The sequence below is a fragment of the Gossypium arboreum genome, chromosome 5 (genome assembly GCF_025698485.1).
Source record: "Gossypium arboreum isolate Shixiya-1 chromosome 5, ASM2569848v2, whole genome shotgun sequence".
Taxonomy (NCBI): domain Eukaryota; kingdom Viridiplantae; phylum Streptophyta; class Magnoliopsida; order Malvales; family Malvaceae; genus Gossypium; species Gossypium arboreum.
Window position 1 is genome coordinate 28682820 of NC_069074.1, and position 18823 is coordinate 28701642.

The 18823-nt window shown below is 31.9% G+C and overlaps 1 protein-coding gene and 2 long non-coding RNA genes across 3 annotated transcripts; all 3 read right to left on the reverse strand.

Moving 5' to 3' along the window:
- Nucleotides 1-50: 50 nt before the first annotated feature.
- On the reverse strand, nt 51-1853 carry LOC128293222 (uncharacterized). The gene is made up of 2 exons (XR_008283346.1): nt 1468-1853; nt 51-259 (listed from the first exon to the last, which is right to left on the reverse strand). It is a non-coding gene; the product is annotated as an uncharacterized LOC128293222 (long non-coding RNA).
- A 4287-nt stretch (nt 1854-6140) lies between these two features.
- Nucleotides 6141-8921, reverse strand: LOC108489884 (cinnamoyl-CoA reductase 1-like). The gene is made up of 6 exons (XM_017794603.2): nt 8583-8921; nt 8333-8502; nt 7592-7777; nt 7340-7502; nt 6673-6862; nt 6141-6523 (listed from the first exon to the last, which is right to left on the reverse strand). Exons 1-6 carry the CDS (start codon nt 8698-8700, stop codon nt 6391-6393), a joined length of 960 nt encoding a protein of 319 aa, XP_017650092.1. The 5' UTR covers nt 8701-8921; the 3' UTR covers nt 6141-6390.
- An 8632-nt stretch (nt 8922-17553) lies between these two features.
- Nucleotides 17554-18465, reverse strand: LOC128293007 (uncharacterized). The gene is made up of 2 exons (XR_008283022.1): nt 18384-18465; nt 17554-17761 (listed from the first exon to the last, which is right to left on the reverse strand). It is a non-coding gene; the product is annotated as an uncharacterized LOC128293007 (long non-coding RNA).
- Between the last annotated feature and the right edge of the window lie 358 nt (nt 18466-18823).

Genomic DNA, 18823 nt, shown 5'->3' on the forward strand with positions numbered 1-18823 from the left:
CATGAAATTTCAAATTTCTGGGTTCTACTTGAATAAATATATATAATCGGTTGTGAAATTTGAAGAGAGATGCAATGAACTTACTACTTGTCAAATTTACATTTAAGAGTTTAAATGTAAACTTGGACTAAACAGGATGAAGTACATTTAATTCCCCAGGAACTAATAGAGCGAGTTGCCCCGGTATGTACATATTACCAAAAGCTACAAAATGAAGGCTGGCTGAGTCCCCTGAAGTCCGAGAACAAAATGAAAGAACCTGAAACATAAAAACAAAAGAGAAGGAATAAGTTGCAGATATCTAACATACTGCAAATCAACCCAATCAAATATAAGGAGAAATTCTATAGTCAGTTCAGTACAATATCAATTACCAGCGATTTCTAAATCCAATAAGTTAAACACAGAACTTAGCATATTGATAAACAAAGTAAGATCAAGAACTGAATCAGTTACGATATGCATATTGATAATCAAATACTGATTCCCGTTCTCATCCACCGAACCTCCACAAAGCCATAATTTACTTACATGTAGCATATATTTTTCTTTCACCCACATTTTCGTTTCTTCCCATTCCAAAACATTTCAATTCAAACATCCACACATACGATAGTATATATATTTATACCTATCTTTCATGCACGTTTAATCTTCCCATTGACGATAAAATGTCGCAACCAATGAAGCAGAGTATTAAATCGATATTTTGGATGTCAACAGCTTTGGATAATCATTTAAACTTCGTTCACACCAGAATAAAAATCGGCATAACATAATAATTAAAGTTTCTGTTTTGGACAGCATTGATGCAAGTTCTGGGCACATTAAAATTTCAAAGGAACGAGTCTTTAGTTTCAGTAAGCATATATTCTACTTTGGACAGGAATAAATATTCAATTTAACCAACAATAAAGCTCAACCGAACAATCATAAAAATGTTAAATTTTGACAGCTTTGAATCCTCAAACATGTTTTGCCTGATCGAGTTATCATAAATTTTTTTTTACATTGGACAGCATGTAAAACCACATTCGGTCATGCACTTAATCCAACCGATTGTCTTAAAATTTTCACATTGGACAGCATGTATAACCTTAACAAGATAGCACTTAATTCAACCAAATTTGTCTTCAAAATTTCACGTTGGACAGCATGTATAACCTCAACAAGACAGCACTTAATTCAACCAAATTTGTCTTAACATTTTCGTATTCGGCAGCATGTATAACCTCAACAAGACAACACTTAATTCAACCAAATTTGTCTTAAAATTTTCATATTGGACAGTATGTAAAACCTCAATCGGACATACATTTAATCTATACCAATTTGGACAGCAACAACTTTTTAATAACATAATTAATCAAGGAAATTAAAGCTCAATTTACCATCTTTTTGCAAATTTATCATGTTTATCAGTAGTGTAGGTACCAAAACCGAAAATTTAAAGGTTCAAGACCTTACCAGCAACATTTTCTCCAAAGCCGATTCCTCCTACACTAACTTGCCCTTCCCTTTATTCCTTTGACCGTCTCCCTCTTTGTTAGCAAAGCTTGAGAAGTTACCTTCTGAACATGAAAATTTTGATTTCCTCTCCCGTCACCATCGTAAGAACCAAAGAAATGAAGAAGGAAATGAGCTGAATTTCCTTCTCTCTTTTTCACTCACCGTCACTCTTCCTCTCACATTTCCCCCTCACTTTGGCCGGCCCAATCAACAAGCACGCATGCCACAATGCCGCCAAATCCATCATTACCCTTCCACTAACCATTAATGTTCAACTAATCTAGTTAGCACTTAAGGACTAGTTAAACAATCCCATTACCAATTAGTTGGCCGGCCCCTTTAGTTCACTTACTTTATTATTTCCTTTTCCTTTCTTTAAATTATTACTTAGTTACAAATAAAAAAAAAATATCACTAACTAAGGTATTAAATCAAAACTTAGACCCGGCTGGGTTCATTTGCTCCCGAATTGAAAAATTCAAAAATTTTGCGCGTGAGAATGGTTTTTTTTATACCTAAATATTTTTTGTCATAATTGATACCTAAATTATTTTTGGTTATCCATTTAATACAAAAATATTATATCTGTTAAAAAATCTAGTTAATAATAATCTATTATCTCATATAAACTTAAAAATATTTTAATATTTTTAATTCTCTTTCTTTTTTTACATTATTTCTTTCTTTATTTTTTTCCTAATTTTTCTTTCTTTTTCTTCTTTAATAATGTCCGTGATACTATCAATGCTCAAAATTCCCTCCAAAGTCGAGATGCTAGTGATTAATTCTACTTTTTGAATTTCATTGTCCGCTTGCTCAACTTGACAAGATCAAAAAACTTATTTCATCAATCAAAATTAGTGTTTCCAGAACCATATCTAATCTCGCAATTGGGGTACTAGTTTGGAGATTGGGGTTGAACCAATACAAGCCGGTTGAACTGATTTTCTCTATCTTTAAATATTTTTTTATTTTTATAAATTTTTAATATTTTATCTAATCGAACCAAAGAATTGATCAAATCAAGAGTTGGTGGCATGATTAGTTCAACTATCGATCCGATTTTAAAAAATAAAAAGTAAAAAATATATATCTATGTAAGAGAAAATAATGTCTTTTTTTTTTTGCCACATGAAAAATTTTAATTGTTTATCTTTTTTTAAATAAACTTGACTATTTAGCTAACGATTAAGCTAATAGAGGTACCAACTTGGGAAAAAATATAATTAGGTACCATTTGTGACAAAAAAATGTTTAGGTACCAAAATAGGAAAAGAAAATATAGTTTAGGTACCAATTTGTGGGTTAAGCATTTCTTTAAATAAACTTAAAGTTTGACTAACAGAGGTACCAACTTAAGAAAAAAATAATTTAGATACTACTTGTGACCAAGAGAAATTTAGGTACCAAGATAGGAAAAGGCTATAGTTTAGGTACCGATTTGTGAGTTAAGACTTAAATATTTTAGGCTTAATTCATGATTTGACCCATCAAGTATACTCATTTTCTCACTTTGGTACCAAAACCTTTTTTAGTCCCAATTTGGTACCTAAAGTATCAATTTTCACTATTTTTGGTCCATTTTGTAACGTCCATTAAAAAGATCCATAAAGCAACTTTAGCCAACGGAAAAGCTCTACGTGGCATGTTTTGACCAATGAAAAAATCTTGTGGAAATTAAAATTAAAATATTAAATTTAAATTTAAAAAATAGAAAACTATAATATTAAATTTTAAAATATTAAGAAACGCCTTTTTGGAAGACGAAAACAAAGTACAGGGGGCACATTGGATATTTAGAAACCTTAGGTACACATTGAACATTTTGCTAGAGTATAGGAGGTAAATATGTCATTTTCCCTTAAAAAGTTATTATGTGTCTTTTTTTTTTTAATATTTTACTATACCCTTAGGACACTTGTCAACCCCTTAACTTTGTGGAGTCTAAAAACTTCATTGACAGTTTACCAAATACTATTCCTTTTCAAATATGTAACATATAAATTGTAATAGATAATAAAATATATTAATTTAACTTTCTTGTTACATATTTGATAATGGTTTTCAGTAAACCGATGACATGAGTATGTGTGCTATTGTTTCGGACTACTTTCATAGTTTTTTTTTAGCCTCATCGAGCCTGTCCTTTGATGTATTCTTTGAGCCGGCAACTTGTGTTGGTGAAGGTGATAATGAGTTCTTAATGGCACCTTTTAGTCCAGTTAAGTTTGAACGAGCTATTTTCAAGATACACCCAAATAAGGCGAGTGTATGAATATGATGAATTACTTTATTTTTTTTAATGGTACCGATGTAACACCCTCTACCTGACCTGATCGCCAGGTCTGGGTATCAGGTGGTAAACTAATCAGAATGACTTAACACAACTTTCTGTTTCAGGTTTAATTACATACTTAGACAATGTGAGTTTGAAAAATCTAACTGAATATTACAACTTGTTTTAAGCTAGAAATAAAACTTTAAATATTTGATTCCTACAATTGGTTACAAATTTTTTTAACAAAGACTCGATTATACTAATAGACAACTTGAACCTTGAGGCGAAGCCTCTACAGGTGCCCCTCTATACACAGGTACAACTGTAGAGTTTCGCCTAACTCCTAGCAGAGTCTGGCTTGGTCCCTTTCATTTACTGAATCTTCAACTATCTTACATTCAAGCAGAAATCTTATAAGTTTAAAGGAACTTAGTAAGATCCACATGTAAATTTATAGAAAAAATGTGTGACATCTAGCATAGGATTAATCTCCCTGACAATCGCATTCATTATTTTTGGTGGCGATGCTTAGCTACTACCTAAGATTTCTACACCTAATATCTTTACCATGTTTCAATGTTCTCATTGCCCAGGAGTATTGGAGTTCTCTGAACAACATCGTAGCCCTTGCTCTGTAGATCTATTTCTCAAAGAGGCTTCTTAGAACTTGTAGTTCCTACCCTTGATAGATCAACAAGGTTTCTATCATTCTTTATGATTTTGTTTGACCTCCGCTCTCCGCTATCCACTAACGGACCTTACTGGCCATTCAACCTTGGATATGTTTTCCTCCCATAAAAACCCTGATCAGTCCATTAAACCCTTCGATTGACTTTTGTCAACTTACTTTATATGATTGAGCCCTAATGTAGGCTAGTCCGTGCCTGTTTAAATAGTGTGGATCTTGCTACTTCTTTGGTGGACTAGTATTGTTGTACTATGTGCACCTCTTATCTAAGGAGCCTAATTTCTTTTCACCATATTTAGGTTGAAATGCAACCTTGGCGTCACTCATTACTCTAGTGGTCTATATTCCTTAGTCACACCAACTCATTTATTCTTATGACTTATCATTCTAGTTACCCCGTGAACTCCACTTTTATCTTTGACATTCTTCATGAACCGCAGACTTTCCAATTACGATCCCCATATCTTTAGACCCTGGCGATCTACTACCCTATGTTCAGTGTCCCGACAGACTATCTTGTGTTTAGCGTCTCGATGGTCTGCCCTATATTTAGTGTCCCGACGGACTATCAAAGGATGATATAGTGTCTTTCAACCATTGTCTTAGTCCTATTTAGGTATTATGTCATATTGTCTTTCAGCTATGATCTTACTCATTTTAGGCGAATAGCCTCTAATTTGACCCATGGTCTAGCCATGATCTTTTCATTTACTTTTCCTGTTGCATCCCGCTCATTCCTCTATTTGTCGTCCAAACCTTAATATTCGAACATCGTAGTGTCCCCTCTACAAGGCCCAAAGCTTCGCTTATCACAGGTACATTCAGCAACACCATATAATGGTATCTAATAGAACCAACCAATTTTCTCATTCCTAACTTCATCTAACCCATTGGTAATTTCCCTTCCAAATCATGCATACCACACAAAACATCTTTATGAAATGCATTACGCCAAATAGCCATTTAACAATCATCTACTATTACGACTAGCAGTTAGCATGGCAATTGCACACAACATTTAGCAACCAAAAGGCAAAGTGTTGGTACTCATCTTGTTTTCTTATCATTGAGAACTTAGTTAGTCCAAACGTCAGGGTTTGCTTTGTCCTGGCAACTAAGCATATGATCTGTCGTAATTTGATAAGTCAAATTGGACTCTCCACTACACTTAATATTAATTAGTAAAAATTTATTAAAAATCAAGATTAATAGTAAAATTCAATCACATAATAATTGTGTGGCAAATTTAATCATATGCTTAAAGTATAAAGACAAATATTAATCAAAATAAAATAAAGTGATAAATTTCAATACTCACCAATAGTACAGTTGCGAATTTGCATTTTAACCCAAAAATATTATATGAAAAGAAAATAATTTTGTCTTTGACTATGAGCAGATCCTTAGTCCTTACGACGTAATATGTTGGTTATTTGCATATCAAACGATACGGATAGACAATTTAAATGATCAGGCATGAAAATTTGATAAGTTAGTGTCAATATCCCTGTCAACTAAGAAATGTTCAAAATATTTTCCTCATTTCAGTAAGCAAAACACCAATTCAATTCCAAGAATACGTTATCAAACCAAAAGCTGCACACTGGTCTAAACCACAGTTGATAGAATGTGAAGGTTTTATGGTTTTTGTTCATTCACAAAACATTATCCAACCCAACTTCTACTGTTTTCTTCAACCTTTCAAAAATAAAAATAGTTCTATCCATAAACATGCAAACATCTCTCTGTTTATTTAGATAGTCACAATGTTTAGCATGACAGAAACGCAAGTTGTATGACATTATTATTTTGAAAATGTTGAACACAAGAAGTGGGCAATCTCATGCGACCAGGAGGAAACTAGAGCACATAGTGAACAGAAATTAAAATCACAACCAAAAGGCTGTTTTATATATTAATCCAAGATTCCAGCCTTCTTATAGCTCTCAATGGAATCCACCAGAGTTTCTTCCAATGGCCGATAACTCCACCCCAGCCTTTGTAATTTCTCTGAACTAACCATATCTTCCTCCCCTCCCTCAGTAAAGCTGCCATTGCACAAGTGATTGAGGATCACAAAGAAGAAAATCATACATGAAAAATCCTAAGCCGTGTATAATAATGATGAAGTAACATACAATTTCCTAAAGGGTTAGACTAGAAGATGCTACATATTATGCTGCAGCAAGAGATGTACCTTTTAGGATAATTGTATTGAGGAAACATACTTCTCAACTTATCAACAAGATCACGTGCCTTGATCGTGTGAGCTGTGCATATGTACCTTCCTTCAGCCGCTGGCTTCTCATACACCAGAAGCAGTGCCTGAGCTACATCGCGCACATCAACTATCTTTCGAATTTTGTTTTCCAGAGAGTCATATTCCCCTGCACATCAACGCATTGCACTGGTGTAAACCAAAAAGATTCATAATAGAAAAGAATGCCACAGAAAAGCTATCATGTCTTTCACTTTAAACCATATTTTCCTCGTAACTTCTACTGAAAGACCGTGGTTGGAAGACAAGAAAAGTAGAATAAAGACCTGGCTCCAGCAACAATGGACTCCAATCCATTACCACAAGTTTAAGATTAAAATCTGATAAGCCAAGTAAATTAAGCTCCAAGACACTATTTTATAAATTGCAAGGCCACAAGGGCTTAATGAATCTATGCCTAAAGAAGTAGCAGAGTACCAAGCTAGAATATCAAGTAATTTCAGTCTCGAGGTTATAAATTGCTTGAATCTAAAACCATAAGAAGTATCATTGACATTGAGCTCATGCAAACCCGTTGCACAAAGCCAAGCAACTAGCTCTCAGGTTGGAGTACTAGTGCAGAAGCATGAGTTGGAGTTGAGACCACCTTTTAAAAGATTAATGAGAACCTTGCTACTAGCATTGATGGCGGACTGCAGAAGTGGCCCCAATACCAGTGTAGGACAAACAGTAACAACATCAAGCCCAGACTTTTTTGCAAACTCAAAAGCCTCACTCTCTGCTTCTGTCTTTGAAAGGCAATACCAATTCTGGCACAAACAATTAAACAAAGCAATTTGCTTATTAACAATGAAAAAGGATATTAGGAAATTTAGAATTTTTGTAGTGAGTCATATACCTTTGTTGCTGCGCAGTATTCCTTGTCAGACCAGCAAGCCTCATCCTTGATCTGACCCACCGGCCACCTAGGGTTCAAGGAAACAGCAGCCACAGAAGACACAACAACAACTCGTTTAACATTGGATTCAACACATGCTTTAAGCACATTAAGTGTGCCCTTTACAGCCGGTTCAATCACTTCCTCCTGTAAAGAAAAGAAGTAAATACATACATACATACATACATACACACACACACACACACACACACACACACACACACACACACACACACACACACATATGTATATCAGATTACGGGGTGACGGATGAGGCTTGAGGAGGAAATGAAACTATAGCTAGCGAAGGACAGAGTCCGGTTTAGGTCCCTTAGATTCTGTGTTGAAGTGGAAGTAGGAATAGTTCCTTTCCAAGTGTGTATACTATACTATAAGGGCAATAAGCGTATTCCATCTAAGCTGACTTATTTTCCTCTAAGGTCCAGGGCCAGATGGATTAACTAACCTAACCCCTAAGGGGGCTTTGCCATGGTAGGTGCTCTGCTTTAGGGTGATGGACAAAGGCTAGGCTAGGCTAGATCTGGTAATACCCAAAACTAATGGGAAAAGATCATCCCCTCCCCTCCCCCCTCCCCCCTCCCCCAAAAAAAAAAAGGAAAAAGGGACAGCTCTAGTTCTGGAAATAAGTCGGGGCCCTTTGACCAAGTTAATGAAGAAATGGAGGGTAGGGCCATGTCATGCCTGGGGATTAGGAACGATGGTGGAGGGAACGGGAGAGGCAACATGGAAGACACCGGTGCAGCCTGTAATGGCGGAACAAAGAGAATCGTAATCCAGAACATCAGCCTTGAAGAGTTGGAGGTTGTGGGATGCTCTCTCAAATTGATTCAAATGGGCATATTTGGCATCCCCTGCGAAAGCAATGAAATTAAAAAGGTGTGGGAAGTCCCAAGAAGAGAAGTAGATGATGAGTTAGTAGTGTAACAAGAACCAGGTTGTCTAACGGTGCCGTGGACTGTGTAGTTGTTGGAGAGAAGATGCTTGACAACCCAAGAGCCAAGGTAGCCGCCGGCTCCTGTCACACACACTTTTCCGGTGACCTGGGCCATATTTTCTCTCAGTGTATTGGTTTATCTATTTCTTTTATCTCTACTGTAACATTCTGGACTCAACGCCTATATATTAATTTTGAAGTTTGTAGATGAGTCAGCTGTTTTCACTCATCATATGGTAGTCACTTCTCTGACTCTACGCGATGGTTGTTTTGTGGAAGTTCATTGTCTGTTTGCTCCACTTTGAAAAGATGGAAAAAGTTATTTCATCAGAATCAGATTTAATAGGTTAATTATTTTTAAATATTTTTTATTTTTATGTATTTTTAATATTTTATCTAATTGAATAGGAAGAATTAATCAAATAAAAATAAGTAATTTGATTGGTTTAATCCAATTTTAAAGAATTAAAAATAATATATTTATGTAAGAGAAAATAATGTTTTTCTTGTCTCATGACAATTTTAAAGATTTTTAATTGTTTATCTTTTTAAAGAATTTTTAATTGTTTATTTTTTAATAAACTTGACTGTATAAGTAACGATTAAATTAATAGTGGTACCAATCTAGAAAAAATATATAATTTGGGTATCAATTTGTGAATACATTTTTTTAAATAGACTTAAAGTTTGACTAATAAAAGTACCAACTTAAAAGAAAAAACCAAAACAAAAATTTAGGTATCGATTTGTGAGTTAAACCTTAAATATTTTAGGCTTAATTCATGATTTGACCCCTCAAGTATACCTATTTTTTTACTTTGATACCTAAACTTTTTTTCTCCCAATTTGGTACCTAAAGTATCAATTTTCTCTACTTTTAGTCCATTTTGTAACTACCATTAAAAAAATCTATTAGGCAACTTTGACCAATGAAAAAGTGCCACATGGCATGTTTTGACCAATGAAAAAATTTCATGTGACAATTAAAATAAAAACATTAAATTTAAATTTTAAAAATAAAAAACTATAATATTAAATATTAAAATATTAAAAAATAGTTTTTGGGAAGACGAAAACAAAGTACAGGGGCACATTAGAGATTTAGAAACTTTAGATACCACATTGAACATTTTACTAAAATATAGGAGGAAAACATGTCATTATCCCTTAAAAAATTTGCTTTTTTCTTTTTTAATATTTTACTATATGCTTAGGATACCGTCAACAATTTAATTTTGTCAAGTCTAAATATTTCACTACAGTATACTAAATATTATTTCTTTATTTAAATATGTAAAGTATAATTTATATTAGAGAATAAAATATAATAGTTTAACTTCCTTTTACATATTTTTCACACGCATATATATTTCATTGTGAGCATGGGGTAAAAAATATTAATTAATTAAAAATTAAGTTAAATTAGTTAATTAAAATATATTAATATTTTTTATTTTTTATAAATTTTATGAATATATGATAAATAATTTTAAACATATTATTTCTTAATTAAAATATTAAAATTAATAAATGATATTATTAGGTGAAATGTAAACGATAGTGTAGTTTAAAAATAATTAATATATGTTCATTATATAGGATTATATAAAAAATATTTTTAAATTTTTAATTAGATAGTGTATTTTTAAATAAGTAAAGGGATAAATTGTAAAATTCAACATGAAAATTTACTCCCAAAACCCCTAAAACTTTTATTTGCTCACTAAACTTTTACTTTTCATCTTTTACCCTCAAATAAAAAATCAAAATCATCCAAAAAATTTTAAACCTAAATAGTAATAATTTAATTTATATATACTATTTATATTATTAAATTAAATTTCATAATCTGTACTATTTATATTATTGAATTGTTTAATTATATTAGATCTTTAAAATTTATGTTAAAATTGAATTATTGATGATGCTATAAAATATTCATGTCAAAATTTTATATTGGTATCAATTTCATATTTTATTTTTAAAATAAATTTTATCAAAAATCACATTTTTACATTTAATATTTTTAATTTAATATATTTTAAATTTTAAAATACATAGTGAGAAGAATCAAAAATAATTTTATTTATATATACAATTTATATTATTAAATTAAATTTAACATTTTGTACTATTTATATTAATGAATTGTTTAATCATATTGAATCTTTATAAATTTATGTTAAGATTGAATTATTGATGATGCCATAAATTATTTGTGTTAAAATTTTAGTTGGTATCAATTTCACATTTTATCTTTAAAATAAATTTTATTAAAAATTATATTTTTACATTTAATATATTTTAAATTTTAAAATACATAGTGACAAGAATAGGAAGATAATTGAAATAATTGAGTAAGCAAATAAGCTAATCTGTATATAAAAGATTAATAAATAAATTATGAGGGATGAAAGTTAATAATAAATTTGATTACGGTGGGCAAATTTGATTATGGTGAGTGACAGTTGTTAAAAGGAACCAAAATCATTTTTTTAAAATTTAACTTGAACAAATGTATTTGATTCGATTCAAATTTCATCTCACTCGACTTAATTCGATAAAATTTTAAATTGAGTTAGGATGATAAAATATGATTCGTCAACTAGATTAGCTCAAAATTTTTTCATTTAATTCGAGCGAACACTCACCCTTAGATACAGTTGGATAAGGTGTTTGAGCCAGATGATATGAATCAAACATTTTCTCAAAAGTGTTGGTCTCTTGTTGACTCCAATGTGGTTTCTCAATGTTGCCAGTGGCTCAAGACAGTCAAGTTTTTGGTTTCTGTTAACGACTTAATTCCAAAAAAAGATACCTCCCTCTATGAGAGACTTATGACCTATCGCGTTATGTAATGTTGTGTATAAATTGGCAGCCAAAGTTTAACAAATCAGCTTAAGGGTATTATCCATAAAATTATTTCTCCTATGTAGTCAGCATTTGTTCTGGCTGATTACGAACAATGTGATGGTAACCTTCAAATTAATTCATCATATGAAAAATAAAGGTATGTCAATAAGGTATGCAACTGTGTTGATTAAAATTATTTGCGTTTCATTATGGTTCAACTACTGCGTGTGATGAAGATGAATTATTTTGTACTTTTAATAGTACTTGTAACACTTAACCTGTCTCCATCGATAAATTAGAGTTATGGAGTATTACAACACATATCAAAATAATTACTGACATTTAACCATTCAAATATTAAATTAAATAACAAATAATCAAATTAAAATGTCATTCATAGCATAAATACAATTATTGACCCTAAATCGGGCTTATAGGCCTTAAAACTAATTTAGGCACAATCAAGGACTAATGTGAAACAAAACTGAAAGTTTTAAAAAAATTTAAAAATTTTAAAAACATGGATCACACGGCCTTTGTTCAGGCCATGTGACAACGCCCAGGCTATGTGGCACAGGGACATGGCCGTGTGGCCAACCGTGTGATAGACCATGTAACTTTCAAAATAATGTCACATGGTTGTGTTACAGGCCATGTGCCAGACCGTGTTCAAATCAATGTTGGGTCACATAATTGTGTTGCAGGCCGTGTGACACACTGACTTGAAACACATAACAGTGTAAAAAGACCATGTGCAGCACACAACCGTGTGATAGCTCCTGTCCCACGTTGTGTGCCTCTAATTTTTCCTTCAAATGTAGGCTTACTAGAACGTGTTTACTTGAACATCAAACAACCCATTTATCAACAGTTAAACCTATTCAAAACACACTTAAACAAGTCCGAAACATGCCAAAACCATCCAACTTAAGTGCCTAAATAATATGTCTTCATTGACACCATAATCCAATTAACAAAACTTATCCACAAATCATATCAAATAAGTTACGCTCTAACTTATGAGTTCATACATAAAAACGCATACCAACTTACCATTTTATTCTATTTATTCATATTCGATCCTACCACAATTCAAACATTTTCAAATGATTTATATCAACTAACCAAACACCAAGGTTACATGCACACTTTGTTCCAACACAAAAGGCATATACATAAGTGATCTAAACCCAAGTTTAAACAACTTTACAACAACCATATATGAACATATAGAAATATGTATTAGACATAAATACAAAACAAACCTATTACATTTCATGTCATCAAGTTAAATCCACCTCATATCAATTTCAATATCACATTCAGATCTTTAAATCAAGCTATGATCAACCACATTATTAGCCACAAATAATCAACTTATAAACAAGTACAAAATATGCCACTTATAATGAACACTTATATACAAATTACAAGATACTCCTATTACATGCCACATATTCCAAAGTAAACATTTTCAAAGTCTATTAAAGATAGCTGGATAGTGTGATCTCCCACTTGATCCGATTGTCCGGTTCCACAAAACAAGACCTACAAGAAATCAGGAAAACAACATGAGTAAGCTTTTATGAGCTTAATAAGTTCATAGGTTGAAACGCTATAACTTACTATATAACCACAGTTTTATAATTAACAAAATCAATAACTAACCTTAACCCTATCAATCACAACCATTCAATAGGTAAGTTTCATAAATACAAGTCATTTAATTGCCTTATTTATACAGTATCAACCATTACCAAGTCACAATAAAATATCAAAAACCACAAACACATATAAAAGTCTTTCATAAGAAATCATAACCAATTATCAGTTACCTATCATCATGAATTCATTTAACTATTTAAAATTCGGTCCGGTGACTGGTATAACAGATATGGATACACTGTTATCCATTTAGAATACACTAGAACGCTTCAACAAGCCAAACTCACCAAGAAGACACCTGGGCACCAAATGCCTAGCCCGTAGGCTAACATCCCTTCGAAACACACTTGGGCTTTACATCTGCCTCGGTAACACACTAAAATAACTGTAAATATAACACGATAGTCCGCAACAAATGTTGGACTTCGGTATATTCAGTGGATAGTAACAAGTCAATAATCATCATCTCATCACAAGTCAATCCCATACGGCGCGCAATATAACCCATTGATACGTCAATTGTATCCTATCCTATGTTCATCTGGGCTTAATATAGGTAATCGTATAATATTTTACAATTCAATTCATTTTTCTCATCTTGTACCAATTTATAACAATTCAATTATATATATATTTATTAACATACCATAACTCAAAAATAAATATAATATTACAAATTGTTCTAATTTAAACCATATGAAGTTACCTAGATTATGCTTTCGCTCGACTCGTAAGGACTAATCCGTAACTTTCTTTTTTCCCCGATTAATTTCTATACAATTCAATTCTTGATCTATATAATGATTAAATTCAACATATCAATTTCAAATATACCATAAAACTTATTTCTATGCATATACCTTTAAATTTTCATATTTAAAAATTTTCCCTAAACTTTTGCATTTATCTCAATTTAGTCCTTTACACAAAAACTTTCCAAATTTTCACTTTTAATACCTAACATTTCTAGCCAAATTTAATAATGTCCCAAAACAACTCTTATACATACAAAAATTTGCAATTCAATAGACCTAATTTTACAAAATTTCATATTAGTCCCTAGATTCAAAACTAACAAAAATTACTTTATAAAATAGTCCTAAACATCAATCAAGATCATAAACATTTCATTTAACATCAAAAGCAACTAAAATTCATTAATGGTAAAATTCAAAATTTTTAATTGTTTTGAAAACAGAGATACAGGTTAGCCAAACCTAATTGTAACGATCTCAAAAACATAAGAAGTACAAGAAACAGATAGGAAAATCACTTACATACAAGAAAAAAATTAAAGCCCAAGCTTCAAGGTCCTCTAATGATGGTTCAGCTTTGGAAAAATGAAAAGAATGAAAGAGACAAGTTTTCTTCTTTTGTTTTATTATAATTAAAACTTTAATAATTTTAATAATTTAATAATTAGCAAAACAAACTTAATTCACATCCTAAAATCGGCCACTAGCTAAATTATGGATAAATTTCCTTTTAAATCCCTTCCAGTAACTTATAAATACGATTTGACATTCTAACACTAATAACGATTGACTTTTGTAGCTTTATGATTTAGTCTTTTTTCTTTAATTAACTAATCAAATGATAAAATTATTGGACCGAAATTTAATATAACTATATAGTAACTCCATAAATATTTATTAAAAATATTTACGGGCTCGGTTTACAGAAATGAGGTTTCAGTACCTCATTTTCCAAAACCACTTAACTTTAGAGACAAACCACTTGCTTAACTATTTGTTCAATTAGTAAAAATTATTAAATAAAAAATTCAATATAAAACTCTATTTGACTCATAAATACTAAATAATTAATTTTTACGAAACCTCACATCAGAATTGTAGTCCTGAAACTACTATTTTTGACACCATTGAAAACAGGTTGTTATAGTACCAAGGTAGGGCCTATTAAGCTGAAGTATGGAGTGCGATAAGGGGACCCTCTCTCTCCTATACCTTTTTATTTTTTTATGGAAGAGTTGAGGTATCTTCTATGTCGGGTTGAATGTCAGGGGGATATTTACAGCATGGTAGTGTGTTGGGGGTAGTTCGAGTGTCTCACACTTGTTTTTCACTGATTATAGTTTTTAATTCTTTTAACTGATTAATTTGAAATGGGGTTTTGTTAGGAACGTTTTAGCTTAGTTCATTTTCAGAAGTCGATTATCATGTTCAATTTTAACACTACGGAGCAAGTTTGTATTAGTATATGCTCGCTGTTGGGTGTTGATACCCTTTTGGACCACGGCTAATATCTCTTGTTGCCATCCCTAATTAGGGAAATAAAAAATCTATTTTTGCTTTTCTTTGAGATCGACTGAGCAAACGTATTTTGAGCTGGAAGAATATGATCTTGGCGAGAGCAGGTAAGGAAATGGTTTTGAAGACAATAGCTCAGGCTTTGCCAATTTATAACATGAATGTTTTTCTTCAGTTGTTAAATATTTGTGACATGTTGCAAAAAAAGTAACACCACAAAACCCAGCCTAGAAGTCTAGACCGAATCTTGCAGGTTACATTGATCACCGAATTGATCTAAAAGAAATTTACAATATGAATTGTTAAATATCTACGAACATAGTTTTCCAAAATCAAACTATACCGTTTAGAATTCAAAACAAAAAATTTGAATTGCATTAAAAACATTCGGAAATACAATTCTACAGTTCCTAAAATTTAGTCCAAAATAGTACTTAACAAAAATAGTCCAAGATTAAAGTTTATGAAAATTTGGAATTTAACTTAAATCACTGTTCTTATAAAGTCTTACAGTTCAAAATAGTTTATCAAAATAGGAATTGAAAAAGAAGACTTATTAACTTGTTTTTAACCATGACTGTCTGATACCTCCGGTATGCCAAGTCTAGCTACAGAAAACATGAATACTTGAAAAGGGAAAACTAAGGGGGTGAGCTACATGAGCTCAGTGTGAGTCTAAACATATACTAAAAGGCGAAAAACAGAGTGACACAACTAATATTCCAAAAAACAATATCCTAAATGGAAACTAAACCGATGAGCCAAAATAAATCAACATAACAGTCATCTCAATGTTACCACATCATCGATACCTCAGTACTCGCATAGTCAACATATATTTATATACTCAGATATTTAATTAGATGTGTATGAATGCAACAAGTAATAAAAACCACCCATCCAGCCAAACACTTCTCCGACCACCCTGCACACCACATAAGACCTCGAAAGACCTCAAAAGGCATATTCAACCCATGGCACCATGTATGTAGACCAAGCCACTCAAATGATAATATGCAGTTGAGCTAGCATATGCAAAATACAATGCGGTAAATCGCAGTACTGATAAGTCACAGTTAAGACTGCTCAGAACAGATCAGACAACTTTCTCTCTACAACCAAACCTAAAAAGAATGATACAAATGCAGCATACACACCATTTAAAAAACAGACATACAAAAATAGAATACTGAACCAGAAATGTACACATTCAGTTGCCCAGATTCAAAATAACTTATGACATAACATCCACTAATGAATCATTTAACTAGAGCTATGATTACGAATAACGTATAAGTCTAAGCTGAAACAGAGTTTCGACCACTCTTACTAAGACCTAGCCAAGGGTCGGAACACACAGAAACACAATCAGATCAAAAACTGACACAGTATGAAAATTGGCGAAATAGGGCCACATGACCGTGTGCCCTGGCCATGTGGAAGCGCCTGGGCCGTGAATGTAACACTCCTTACCCGAGACTGTTTCCAGAATCGAGCATGAGGCATTACTAAACTTAATCTATCACTTAAATAGTTTTAAATTGTTTATTTAAGCTTTTTGGAATGTGCTGCCATTCTGCGTCGTAGTCGCCTAAAAATTCATATCTTGAGTTCCGAAACTCGAAATTAAGATCCGTAAATTTTTCCTGAAACTAGACTCATATATCTATCTACTAATTTTTTTCATAGATTTTTGACTTGGCCAATTAGTACAGTTTATTAGTTAAAGTTTCCCCTGTTTCAAAACTCGACTGCACTAACCTCTTCTTACTACGAACCATTTTTCTTCCTGTAAAAAATTCATATCACTAATACGTTTGTTTCTCTTAAAACTAGACTCAACAAGGATTATAACCATATAAAGTACACCTTATAATTTGTTTTGTAAAATTTATGGTGAATTTCAAAATTTGAAACAGGGGATCCAGAAATCGCTCTGACCCTGTTTCACTAAAACTCAGATATCTCATAAAATATAATACCTTTACCTGTTTTGCTTATTCCATAAGAAAATAGACATAATAAGATTTAATTTCATATATTATTCATCTTCAAACTATGTTTCTAAAATTTTTAGTGATTTTTCAAATTTACGTCATTTCTGTTACTTGAATCTGTTTTTAGGTTACTTTCACATTTTTCATAATTTTCATGTGATAATCACCATTCAATCATACATATTAATAAACATGCATATCATCGGCCATTTTTATTAGCTAATCACTAGCAAGGATTTACACATCATTCATTGTTCATATTATGCCAAAAGTAGCTAAGTTTCTATACATGCCATACACAAAACAAAACGTCTAATTATACTGAGTTATTTCTTTGATAGTGTGATCGGCCTCCGACGTTTCCTTCGATCCCCGAGTGGCTAGATAAGTACTATAAGAAGAAGAAAATAAAGAGATTAAGCACTAAGCTTAGTAAGCTTACAAGCAAATAAATCACAACATTCAACATAATGGATAATTATGCATAATATCATCTAACATCATAAATTTCTTTACTTCTCAATTTCTATCTTCTTCTTTATTCCCTTACCTTCTTTCTTACCTGACCTTTCCTTTTTCATAAATATAATCTATTTTTCCTTTGCTGTTAATTCACTGTAATTTAACTCGTATCATGACCCATTGAACCACTCGGAATACTAAGGATACTAGGGTTGTTCCTGTCTATCAATATCCTGTTAATGCCATGTCTTTGACATGGACTTACATGAATTATTCCTGTCTCCAATGCCATATATAATATGGACTTACATGGCTCAATCTCGTCTCTAAAGCCATATTTCTAATATGGACTTACATGGCTCATTTCATTACATCTCATCAACCCTAATATCCTAACATTCATAGGGTTCAACCGGCTTTCTAACACTTTTCCTCCGTCACTTCACCTTAAATTCGACTTTAAATATTTTCATAACATAAATATATAAATGCTGAAATTGACAATAATAATGTAAAATAAAATAATATTGCATTTATTTCTGTAAACTTACCTCGATACAAAATGTGACAAAACTTTACAATTTAGTCCTTTACTTTTTCTTTTCCCCGATCTACTCCCGAATTTCGCTTTTCTTGATCTATAATAGCAAATTTAGCTTATTTAATATCAACATTTATCAAAACAGCCCTTTACTCAAACTTTGGAAAAATTACATTTTTACCCCTAAACTTTCACATATTTGCACTTTTTCCCCAAGGCTCGTAAATTAAACTTCATCCTATTTTCTTATGTTCTATGACATGCTGATCATTTTTCCCTTCTATGACAACATCAAATTCACACACTAACATGTACTTATTACTATTAGGTATTTTTACCGATTAAGCCTTTTTACTCGTTTTCACTTAAAACCAAGTAGCACAAGTTGTCTAACATAATTTAAAACCTCATATTCCATCATAAAATATCAAAATACACAAATTTCTCCTA